This window comes from Lissotriton helveticus, chromosome 3_1 (genome assembly GCF_964261635.1).
Source record: "Lissotriton helveticus chromosome 3_1, aLisHel1.1, whole genome shotgun sequence".
In the NCBI taxonomy this organism is placed as follows: Eukaryota; Metazoa; Chordata; class Amphibia; order Caudata; family Salamandridae; genus Lissotriton; species Lissotriton helveticus.
In genome coordinates this window covers 1266285592-1266298293 of record NC_136061.1, presented here as the reverse complement: position 1 = coordinate 1266298293, position 12702 = coordinate 1266285592, and the positions used below count along the sequence as shown (strand labels likewise).

The following is a 12702-nucleotide window of genomic DNA, read 5'->3' as shown; positions in this document are numbered from 1 at the left end:
GCCGTTTGTCTATATCACCTTCCTCAACCTACTTTGGCATAAAACCCTTGCGCAACCTAGGGTCATAGTCACATCCTGTATTTACCTCTGTGTCTTTGTTGCTGCCACTATATCATTGGGACTTCAGTCCCAGCTTGACCCTTCTCTCTGCCAGGGCCTGTTTTCTTTCTTCCCGGGACAGTTTCCTCTCCTGTATCTCTCAGAGGCTAAGCTGGGGCTCTAGGTCCTTGGGTTCCCTCACTTAAGTAGAACGCTTCTCACTCCCAGATGTGGAGGCATGCCTTGAAAGAACTGTGAAGGCGATACTCTTGTTGCCAGCCTCAACTTCTACGCCAAAGAGATCTGTACCATCATCCTCATGCCCACTGCCAGGGGCGATCTCCTCTGCAAGTTGGACTTCGGCTTTCCTGGCTTCCTCCCAAGCTCTGAGGTCCTTTTCCAGGTACTCTTTCTTGACAGTGGTCCACGGACTTATTTTCTTGTCCCTGCACAGCACCCTTACATCATTGATTTTAAGTGTGGGCAGGATAGCCAAGTCGATTTCCATGTTTTCCATCCTTTGGAGACTCAGGGGTGGAGGAACGCCGAGTGGTGGGAAATTTGTGCCAGCTCGGTGATCCCACAACTTTTCCACACAGAAATGTGAGGAAAGTGTGACTTTTTAGCTAAAATTGAGATTTGCTGGGGATTCTGGGTAATAAAACGCTGGTGGATCCACACAAGCCGCATCACCAGCCAAGGGACAGTCCACCACACCACTAGCCAAGCACTATCCACACACACTGCCAGCCAAACGTTATCCACGCACACCGCCAGTCAAGTGCCATCCATGCACGTCTCCAGCCAAGGGCCATCTACCCACACCGCTAGCCAAGGGCCATCCATGCATACCGCCAGTCAAGCACCATTCATGCACACCGCCAGCCAAGCCACAGTCTATGCACAATGCCAGTCAGGCTCCATCCACGCACACTGCTAGCCAAGCAACAGTCCACACACACTGCCAGCCAAGCGCTAGTCAACATACACTGCCAGTTAAGCGCAAGTCAGCACACACCGCCAACAAAATGCATGTTCACACATAGAAAGCCAAACGCCAGTGCACACAGCCCATCAGCTGAACTCCATTTCACACACCCAGAAACGTTTGTAAATGTAAATGTAAATGTAGGCGTATTTATAGAGCGCACTGATACTCAGGAGTGTCCTGGCGCTGTACTCATACCGCTAGGGAACCCGTCCTGGCTTTTCCCCGTGAAATGTCCACTCCTGGGCATCCCCGGGGTGCAACCAGGCATCCCCAGCGCTGTAGGGGGCCGTTGTGGAGACTAAGCAAGCTATTGCCCAGAGTTGCAGCGTGGGACTCGTGCTCAGAGTAGGCACCGAGGCGAGAAATCAGGTCCGAGGAATTATGAGCCCAAGAACCACCGAGATCACCGAGATCAGCCGAGGCGGGATTTGAACACTGGTCCCGGGCCAGGCCTCTACACCAGGGACTGCCGCTCTAAGCAGTGAGCCACACTTCTCTTTGCTCATGTCTAGTGGTTTTCTGCTCCCCTTGGGGACAGAAACAGGAAAAATGTGTGCTCAAAATAAAAGGGCGAGGCACCCTTGCCTAAGGTGCGCTCTCTGACGTGCCAATAAACATATTTCTAGTGCCTAGTGGGATTTCTGCTCTCCCGGGGTTGCAGATTGGGAGCTATTGCCCGGGGGGCAGAAAGACTGTGCCCATTTTGTTTTTTGAGTGGGGTGGGGTATTGACATACCCATTCTGGCCAGCCACCAAACTGACTCTAGCTAAAATAAATGCTCCCTGGTGCTTAGTGGACTGTCTGCCTTGACTGGGGGGCGAATGCCCACATCTGCCTCCAGGGGGGAGCAGAAAGACTGTGGCTATTTTATGGCCGGTGGGGGCATTGGTATACCCATTCGGGGCAGCCCCTACCACTGAACAACTAAAAAAAGAATAGTTCCTGGCTTCCTAGTGGGCTTTCTGCCCCAAAGGGGGAGAAAGACCAGGGGCTATTTCCACCTTCAGCCCCCCTGTGGGTGGGCAGAAAGACTGTGCCAATTTTTACAATTGGGTGGGGGCCTTGGCATGCCCCTTTTAGGCAGCCCACACCCCTACTCTGGGTAAAACAAAAAAACCCTGGTAGTTAGTGGGCTTTCTGCCCCTCCCGGGGAGAGGGGGGGGACAATTCAGGGGCTAACGCCCCATCTTCCCTATGGGGGGGGGGGGGCAGAAAGACTGGCTATGTTTAGGTTTTGCCTGAGCCAGCGCGCATGCGTTGTTCCGCGAGGCTTCTAGTAAGGACTTCAAACTAGGACCACATGCTATAGGCCTTTGCGTTTCTCTTTCTAAGAAAGACTGCACGCATGTCCCGCCTTCTCTCTCTCCCCTGGCCTAGGGAGCTTGGGAGCAAGCAGCAGCCCTGCATTGTGCCTGCTGTGCATTCCTTTAATTCTTTGCAGTGCGTGCGCAGCACTGACTGGCTTTTTTTTATTATTTTTCTTTTCTTTCAGCATCTTTGCAGCACGCATCACGCGCGGGCTCACTGACCCAACATTATCACAGGCTTGAAGCTTGAATGCTCTCAGTCTTATCTGGTGTCTAAAGCCACCACCCTGCTTGTTTCCAGTCCAGGGAGGACCTGGCTTGGCAGTTCGGGCTGGACTGTTCCCATGGGGCACAGGGTCATGACTGATTTGCATATGGCTGCGTTCAAACTGGAATGGCATGGTGAGCAAAAAAACGATGGATTTAGGCCCGCATATCTGTACTGGAGTGAATGTATGACATTGTTCTGCATTCTGTCCATCAACTGTTGTTTTTGCATTTATCACCCCAAGTGGGACGGGTATGCTTAGACGTGAGTCCTATGCTCTCCATGCCACTGGAATCAAGCTATCCTGGCTGATGAGGGCTGAAAGCCCGAAACCAGTTCTAGGATGCTCGTTTCCAGTCCAGGAAGCACCTGGTTTGGCAGTTCGGGCTGGACTGTTCCCATGGGGCACAGGGTCAAGAATAATTTGCATATGGCTGGGTTCAAACTGGAGTGGCATGGTGAGCAAAAAAGCGATGGATTTAGACCCAGAACTCTGTACTGGGGTGAATGTATGACATTGTTCTGCATTGTGTCCATCAACTGTTGTTTTTGCATTTGTCACCCTGGGTGGGACGGGTATGCTCAGACGTGAGTCCCGTGCTCTCCATGCCACTGGAATCAAGCTATCCTGGCTGATGAGGGCTGAAAGCCCGAAACCGGTCCTAGGATGCTTGTTTACAGTCCAGGGAGGACCTGGCTTGGCAGTTCGGGCTGGACTGTTCCCATGGGGCACAGGGTCAAGACTGATTTGCATATGTCTGGGTTGAAACTGGAATGGCATGGTGAGCAAAAAACTATGGAATTAGGCCCAGATCTCTGTACTGGGGTGAATGTATGACATTGTTCTGCATTCTGTCCATCAACTGTTGTTTCTGCATTTCCCACCCCTCCAAGAGCACAATATGCAAGCCCAGTGCCAGTGTAAAGTGCTGCAACACTTGCATCGAACCTGGACAGCATTGAACACCTGCCCTCCAGCCAGGCAGGCTCATCAGTAGTTTAATACCCATGTGCTGTAAACATCTGTTTGATTGCATGCTTTAGGTTTAGATGTTACAATGGAACAGCAATAACATCCTTCTTGGCGCCCGCCCACTCTGCCGTGCAGTCCAAACAAAAGCTATTGTGTTCCATCACACACAGGCCACGAGATCCGGCCAAGCAAACATGCGCACCAGCCAGGGGATTTCACAACGGAGGAGCAGCGGTGTGCAGGCGGTGAAGACTTTATTCCAGTCTTGCCAGGGAGCAGGTGAGCGCTCATGTACACGGCGCTGATATGGCACCATACATGCGGGCACTGCAGAGCAGGCGCCGTCCATCCTCTGACCTGGGAGTTCCCCTGAAAACAGGTGGGGGAGGGGCGCTTCTAGGAGGCTCTGCCAGGCTGCACGGGGGTTTATAAGCACCAAGCCTCAAAGTGGCTCAAAACAAAAGAACCTCACCGGAAAAGAGGAAAGTAACTGATGCCATTTAACAGCAGAACACCAGTATTGGCACACAAGTCTGGCATTGACAAGCCAGCAATTTCTTCATGTAAAGTTTAAAATTATGAAGCGTGAAACTGTCCAGTATAAAGGTGCCAGGTAATGAATGGGTTGCATAAACATGCAACATTGACCAAGCTCAAAAAGACAGCGATTTTTTTTTTTAAACACTCAAAATGCAAAAAGAGAATAACCCATGAGGCTTGGCACTTAAGTGGACTTTTTTTATTAAGTAGAAATGCACAAGCAGTCTGCCACTCACAGTAAGACAGCCCCAAGCAGACTTCTGTAAGGTCCCCAAGGCGAGACCTTTTGGCTATGCCAATGCTTGTTTTGGAAGCGGTGGGGGCATTGGCATGCCAATTCTGGCCAACCTCCATCCCTGGTCCACTAAAAAAAAAAGTACCTGGGTTTCAAGTGGTCTTTCTGCCTCCCGGGGGGGGGGGCAGAAAGACTGATATGTGCCAAACACGTTGGGGGAGGGAGCAAAAGCCCTTGCCCAAGGGTCCGCTCCCCCCTCCCGGGTGTCTTGCGGAAGATCCCTGTTTGGGTGTTGCCCTGCTGTGATGATCCCAAAGCAGTTTTCCACTAGGGAAGGGTACCATTGGAAAGGAGGATTCTCCCCTTTACAGGAATACCTGTCTCGTCTGCCTGCGTGCTCGAGGGGCTGAGATAGCTCCGCAAGCAAGTAGGCAGGCAGTGAAAGTGAAATGAGCCGATTTGCTCATTTCACTTTTAGTGTAATGACGTCTGCACAAATTCCTCGGGTGGTTGGGGAAGCTCTTCCCCAGGTCCTGAGCCTAAAAAATGAAAAAGGAAATCTTACAGCAGAGGGATCTCTTGGTGGTGTGCATAGGATGTAATGGTTACGTCCTCGGCACACCAGTGCCTCCAGCCGAGGACGTAACCGTTACGTCCTCTGCACTGAAAGGGTTAAGAAGATGAGAGGTGTTACTGTAATCAGCATTATTAGAATGGTAAACAATAAAAACAATTAAACCATGTTCATTAAATCTAATGTGTTTACTCCTATATGTATCTAAACTATACTAAAGAGCGCATAGTGGGAGTAATTTTCTGCCAGATCAATTGAGATAGCCTAACCCCTATTCCTTGGTCTTGGGTGTCAGAAAGCCGGTTGTATTGCACTGGTAATCATCCTTAGCAGGATGGAGGCCGGAGTCAGCAGGGCTGCACCTCAGTCACAATTCACAGCAGTTCCGGGATAATCCCAGACTGGAAATGCTCCTCTCATAGCCTTAATACAGAAGCTGTTTATAGAACAAAGTGCTGTTCTTATCACACTGTGCCGAGCAGCTTACTTGGTTTCGTCTAGCTAAAATGAAGTGTCTCCTAAGGAGCACAGAAAGAAAGGAAAGCAATGGCACTGTGTTCTAAATGTCCGACCCTGTAACTAGCTGTACAGACTACAGTTTGTCAGTACCTATCAGAGATGCACATACAACACATTCATGCATTAGCAGAGAAGTGTGTGAAAAGGCACCACAAGAAAGAGATGTCAAGTTAAGGAGCTGAATGTAAAATGGAGACTACACAAGAGCCATGCAACACCCCTCCCCGTTCAAAAGGAGGGGCAGATTTTGGTTCTCTTCCCGATGGATGTCATTTGTTGGTCAACATGGAAGATTACTTCAAATAGCCCGATCTTTATATTGGGAAGTCCCCGTCAGCAGATGATTTGCTACCAAAGTTAGAGAAATGTGTGGTCATTCATAAATTTTTGAGAGTGAAGAAGGGACAGTGGAACCCTTCTTCAGATTCAGTACATTTCTGACTACCTTGCAACGCTGGTTGTCTGCCAGCATAAAATAATGGCCCGGTGGCACTGTGCGGTGTGAGACTCGAATTAAATCCGAAGGGAGTTTGATGTCGCCCACAAGTGATGGGGGAGAGAAAATACTAATTGCATGGACTCCTCAAATCGTTAAGATGTCACTGATTGGATTTTATGGTTTTCAAATGCAAAATATTAATTTAGTAAATTAAGTGCTTGCATTTTAATTGTAACATGTTTGCAATTATCCTGGATTTTTAGGGGCGCTATGGGAACAACAAAGCGAGCCAAGGGTGGGTGACCCGACTTTCCCACCCTCCGTTAGCTCCGCCACCGCTGACCTGTCATGTTTGGTACGGCCGTAGTGGAGTGAGTATTTTACAGGGTAGCCTATTTTAACCGTGAATAAGAAAACAACCTAATTTTTCCACATATTAGGGTGAAGAAAGTGCCATGTACTTCATTAAAAATGTGTAAATCAAGTTAAGGTGCTTTCCTGTTCTGCAAAATTCATATGCACTTCATCAGACGAAACAGTAGTACTTTCTGGAAAATAAAGCATAACAATACTTACAGTTCACAGTTATAATATTTTAATGTATACTTGTATGTCCATTATATTTATATGTCAATTTAAACATGATTGTGTTCAGTGTTTATGAAATAGAGTGGTCAATAATAGCTCCCATTAAAAAATGAATAAATTGTAGGCTTTTATGTTTATGTGAACTTTTCTCCCCGCACTGTATAGAGCATTGTCACTGTGGTCAAAGGGCATTCAGGATAGGCAAAGGACCAGTTCTCGAATGTTTATATCGGACCTTGAAGTCGTATATAGCCTGTGTGTAACGCTTCTCATTAATTCACGATGGATATTTTGATTTCCTAGATGCTGCATTTAATTTAGCATCGTACTATGCAGATCACATGGTTCTACAAAAGGCCCCAGCAAAAGCAATCATCTGGGGCTATGGTGACGTTGGAGCCTATGTGACTGTCAGCATTTACAGAGTCAATGATGGAGTAATGAAGAAAACCGTACAGGTCGGAGGTGCGTACATTCTAAATTGTTTTCTACTGTAGAAATTTATAAAATTGTCAAGATTTGACACAATTGCTACCTGTGCACAGGCCCGGTTCTAGCAGGTGGGCCGGTTGGGCCAGGCCCACCCAAACATGAGCCTGGCCCACCCAAATAGGAATAATCAAAAATTGACCCAGTCCTCAAGGCAACACAGAAATATGTGGGACTGTAAACAGTTCTAGATTGTCAAAAGAGCATTCTAATTATATCTCTAATTATAGAAGTTATAACTCTGTTTCAGTCTATTGCCAAAACTAAAAATAAGCCCATCTCTGATAAACAGAAACCCGACCAACACAGTACAAACATCCACTAGAGGGACAACATTTAGAAAAAGGTGTGAATAGCTAGATGACACCTCACGGGCGCACCACCAATGGGACCCCTGGTTGGTACTCACCAGGTTGGCCCTGTTCTCATCATCGGTGTCAAATAGCTTAACGTAAACGTGTCCAAAACCCAAAGTAAAGAAGAAAACAGTGAATGGTGCAGTGTACACACAACATATATGTGACACAGACTAACAACGTTCAACATATAACACACACACTACTGCGCAACAAGATACAACTCTCTCTTTATTTATATTTTCTTGTTGCATTGCAGTAAACATGTAATATAAAAGGGGGAGTTATGAATACTACCTATCGTCTCATACTCAGCCCGCAGCCAACATGTTTCATTGCCTTAGGTATTGTATCAGGCAATTTCTTCAGGGCAAACGTAAATTTAAGGTGCCACTGCCAGCAATACTGTGCTTTAAAATGCTGAAAATCAAAAACATAGAACACATATATATATATATATATATATATATATATATATATGTAGCCATCTGCCGGTAGCATTACTGCATATTTAACTCTACATTGCACCCAGTAATAGACAAAAATGCTCGTTACCTAGAGACATCTTTAGCTTTCATACCATTACCAATCTGGCTCTGTGAAACTCTTAGACCCACTTCCAGTCGGTAAGTGTGGTCTTGCCTCCCTTCTATGTTCGCCTGGACAGGAGACACGGAGGGAAGACGCCATACGGGCGCGCATTAAAAACAGCTTTTCTAGTCTCACCGTCTTAACGTTATGTTGTCCTGCATCTGCGTGCTTACTAGTGGAGGGACTTCAAACTGCGTTTTCTCAGCACCGGAGCGCCGGGGCTAAGACGCGTAGTGTATTTATCTGTATTTCCGCATTGTATGGCTCTGATTGGGCAGTAATGTGTTGCCTTGAGGACTGGGTCAATTTTTGATTATTGCTTGATTGAGTGGAGGGCGATCTAGTCCTTTATGTCCCTCTTGACTCCTATTGTTTGAAACCACCCAAATAGGAGCCTTGGCCCTCGCAGTGAGGGCTTGAAGGCAGGCGCCAATGCCTGTGGGATCAAAGGGCTGTCTGTGTGTGTGTGTGCGCCCGGGCCGAGACATCTTCCCAGGCGCACACACAAACACAGACAGACAGTTTTTGAGATGATCGCAGCCGCACCCAAGTACTTCACAGGCCTTTAAAAGACCATTTACATGTGAACGAGGCTTTGTTTATTTTTTAACCCCTTCATCTCCACATGGCATAGGCACAAATCCTTTCTTTGGCAAAGGTAACATTTGCCCACTGTTCTGCTGCGTGGATATTTCATTTTCCATGCAGTGCAGGAGAAAAGTTTATTTATTACTATTCACCTTTCCTGACCCCTGGAGCGGCTTATCACATCAGGCTGTGACACAAAGTTTGATTAATGGAGTAGGTAAGAGAATGTTTCTTCATTTTAATCGCACCTTACAGCCGGTAGTAGATGCCGGGGCTGATTAAGGCCTACATGAATGGTGTGTCCAGCTTTGATGAAGTGGCGAGAAAATGTTGGCCCTAAAGAATTTGCCTTAAAGTATTCTGGGCAATGAAACATGTTGGCTCATGGTAATGGTATGCATGCATAGCAGCCAGCCTTGCTTTTTAGCTTGATAGGTTACACGAAGTAAAGAATAAAGTGTTTGTGAGACGTGTGTGCCTATCAATTTTAACTCACGTTTTTGTGATTCTTTATCACTTCACTGCACTTATAATAATTTTTTCAGACACATTTATTTTGGGCAAGATGATCTCCGATGATGATAAAAATGGGCTTATCTGGTGAGTACCTACCAGGTATCCCGATGGTGGTTCGCCCATGAGGGGTCATCTTGCCTACACACATTTTTCACAGTTTGAATGTTGTGAACTGAATGTATTGAGAATTCATATATACGTCAGTCACCTTTCTTTTCTTTTTTTGCATTCAGATAGACTGTCACAATTGGGATGGAGGCCTTTTATTAATAGGCAGATAAACGTGTGACACTCTACCTCAAAGATATAAAAAATAGGGGAGAGATTTGTTTATACATAAAATTGTAACATATTGTACACGTTTTGAACTTTAAAGTAATTGCCTTAAAGAACCGGGTCATGTTGTTTTGATGATCAATTTAATCATGGCATTAAACCCCACCTTATGGCCAGGCTGAATTTAATACCTCTATTAAAGACATGCAACTTTTAAAAAGTTGACACTCTGTGCCCCGGATGTCCATTGGTCTCACATAGGCACTGTCCAACAGACAGCATTCTGCCCACCTGGGGAGTAGTGTGAACAACTCCCAGGTTTACAAACAATAGCAGCATGCTACAGGGTAAGGTGTTACCTCCCCTTTTCAGAAAGCCACTTAAGGTGTTAGCTCAAAAGGTGAGCTTCAATGGCGAAGTCGCCTTTGGTGGGCAGATGGCGTTAACACTCCTGACGGCACACTACTGGCAGATTGCTCTGACTGAGGTGGCCAAAGAGAGGTTAGCATTCTCAGCCCCAGAGGCCACTTTCAATTTCAGGTGATGCCCGTTGGCGCAAAGAATGCCCCTACTACCTTCCAGAGGTTGGTTAACAGGGTCTTGGCTGGTATGGGGGCCTTTTGTGCTGCCACTTACTTACTTAGACAACATCACCGTCTACAGCTCCAGCTGGGAGGAACACCTGCACATCTCCAAAAGGTGCTTCAGGCCCAGCAGCAGGCAGACCTGATGATCAAGGCAAGTAAGTGCCAGATTGAGCAGGATTCTCTGGTGTACCTGGGTCACCTGTTAGGTAAGGGCAAGGTGCAGCATCTCCAGGCCAAGATTGAAACTATCATGTCCTGGCAACTATCTAAAACCCAGACAGAAGTGGGAGCCTTCCTAGGCCTCACAGGCTGCTACTGAATAGTTTTTAATGGTTATGGCACCATTGTTTGCCCCCTATCTGAACTGACATCCAATAAGTAGCCCAGACTGGTGATCTGGGCAGAGGTTTATCAGAAAGCCTTGCTTACCCTTAAGGAAGCCATGTTTACTCCAAGCATCTGATTTCTCCAACCAATTCATTGTACAGACGGACGCTTCAGAGCACGGCAAAGGGGCAATCTTAGCACAACTGAATGAGGAGGACCTATATCAACTGGCAGCCTTCATTAGTAGGAGGCTACTTGCTTAGAATCAGAGATGTAGTGCAATTAAGAGAGAAGCTTTTGCTGTGATCTGGGCACTGAGGAAATTGAGACCATACCTGTTTGGGACTCACTTTCTGGTTCAGGCAAATCACAGGCCCCTCAGATGGTTCTTGCAGATGAGGGATGAAAATCCCAAACTGTTGAGGTGGCGAATCTCCCTACAGGGAATGGATTTTATGGCAGAGCACTGCCCAGGATCAGACCACGCCAAAGCTGATGGTCACTCTAGGTTCTTCTGCCGTAGTGAAGAGAACTCTCAAGGGGTTCTGTAGCTTTTCCCACTTTCAGCTGGGGAACGCATGTTAGACCTGATAGCCTTAGGGTGGTCTTCGCTCTAAGTTTTTGCCTGCCTTCCTCCATTTTTTTCATCTTGTTTTTGCTGGTATTAGGATTCTAGCACTGGTTAGCAGTGGTAAAGTGCACAAAGTGCTTGTGCTCTCTTCCCTAAATGTGGTAAGATTGGTTAATTCCCAATTGGCATATTTCATTTATTTGTAAGACCCTGTTAAAGGGGTACCACTTTTACCCAGGACTTGTAAATTAAATGCTACTAGTGGGCCTGCAGCACTGATTATGCCACCCACTTAAGTAGCCCTTTAACTATGTCTCAGGCCTGCCATTGCAGAGCCTATGTGTGCAGTTTACACAGCCATGTCAACCTGGCAACACAACCCCTTTGCCAAGCCCAAAGCTTCCCTTTTTATTATACATGTGTCACCCCTAAGGTAGGCAATGGATAACCCAGAGGACAAGGTGCAATGTATTTAGAAGGCAAGACGTATTTTTAAGTGTTACATGTCCTGGTAGTGAAAGTCTTACATTTGTTTTTCACTACTGCAAGGCCTACCTCTCCCATACGATAACATTCCAATTATCGTATTACATTTTATTAGGATAATTTCCAATTGGGAAGAGATAAGACCTCCAAGCCCAGTGTCTCTGAAACCACAATCAATTCAAAATCACAACTTATGGTGAAGTCCGATGTTAAATTGCAATTCTGAACATGCTATTTTTTGAAAGGTTGCATTTTCTTACTTTAACAATTTGGTGCCTACTGGCTGGCTATACTCGCTTGTCTGGGGTGGATTACAGCTGGGCTTTGTGTATTTCCCCTAGACAGCCACACACAATGAGAGCTTAGGTGTGACTTGATGGGCCATCCTGAGGATTTGGACCCAGCCTCACTTAAACCTGAATAGGTTGTGTCTTCCCCCCACACAAAGTGTTGCATACCCCCCTTTAGTGAGTCTCAAGCCAGGGCCAGAAGGGCAGGACCTCAGTGCACTTCAAATGGCCTGTCTTTGATGTCTGTCACCACATCAAAGGACCAACTGGGTATAAGTACTGGACCTCTGACACCAACACTTCAGCACACTTCTGGACCTGTGACTATTCTGCTAGTAAGAAGGACTTTTGTGCTGCCGAAGGACTGACACTCTGCTAAACTGCTGATTTGCTGGACCTCTGTCTTGCTTTGCTGCCCTGGTGCCTGCCTTTCCTCTGCCTGGATGAGAAGGACTGGACCTGCATCACTTGAACCCAGAGTGACTCCAAGGGCCGGCTGGCTGGCCTCCTGATCTGAAGTCTTGAGGATATAAAATACTTCCAACTACCTTCCCTCTACACCCGGACACTTTCATCTAGGAGTTTGCCCTGCCAAGTGGTGTGAGCCCAGTCGTGGACCCTTGGAAGTGGGCTTAAGGTGTCTTCTCGAGCAGAAGAAACATGTCCTCTGCCAAACCAACTCATTGCTGTGACTGGAGGAATCAAACTGACGCATCCCCGCAGCTGTGTCGATCAGAAGTGAGTCACAAGAGATCTCTGAGAGACAGAAATCGAGAGCCTAGCTACTAACTATAGTCCTATTCACAATATTCACTGGAGTTGGAATAGTATGTATAGTGATAGAAAAAGAGTATTGCTCTTTTTCTTGTTGTCCCCTCACTCACCAGGGTTGCCCCACGGTGACATGCTTCATCATTGGGGCCATCCCAGTCCGCTGCGGACTGGGGCGTGCTGCGACTTGCGAATTACGTAGGAGCACTTATTTATTTATTTATTCAAAGTTTTATATAGCGCGAACAAGATCCTTACAGATATCAGAGCGCTTCACAATGACAGGGTAGAGGCAGTAGGAATGAACAGAGGTAATGGGAGCAATGTAGTAGTCACTAACATGAATGGATAATAATAACATACATAAAACATATCAATAT

General features: G+C 46.7%; 1 protein-coding gene and 1 long non-coding RNA gene across 2 annotated transcripts in view; one reads left to right on the top strand and one right to left on the bottom strand.

Annotated features, from left to right (window-relative positions):
• The window catches only part of SIAE (sialic acid acetylesterase), a 423980-nt gene that overhangs the window by 99268 nt on the left and 312010 nt on the right, over window positions 1–12702 (top strand). The window contains exon 3 of the mRNA XM_078681912.1: window positions 6778–6939. Coding sequence (XP_078538038.1) covers window positions 6778–6939 — 162 coding nt within the window. The remainder of the gene's footprint in view (window positions 1–6777; window positions 6940–12702) is intronic.
• LOC144823421 (uncharacterized) overlaps window positions 1–12702 on the bottom strand; it is a 454764-nt gene that overhangs the window by 423787 nt on the left and 18275 nt on the right. The window lies entirely within an intron of this gene.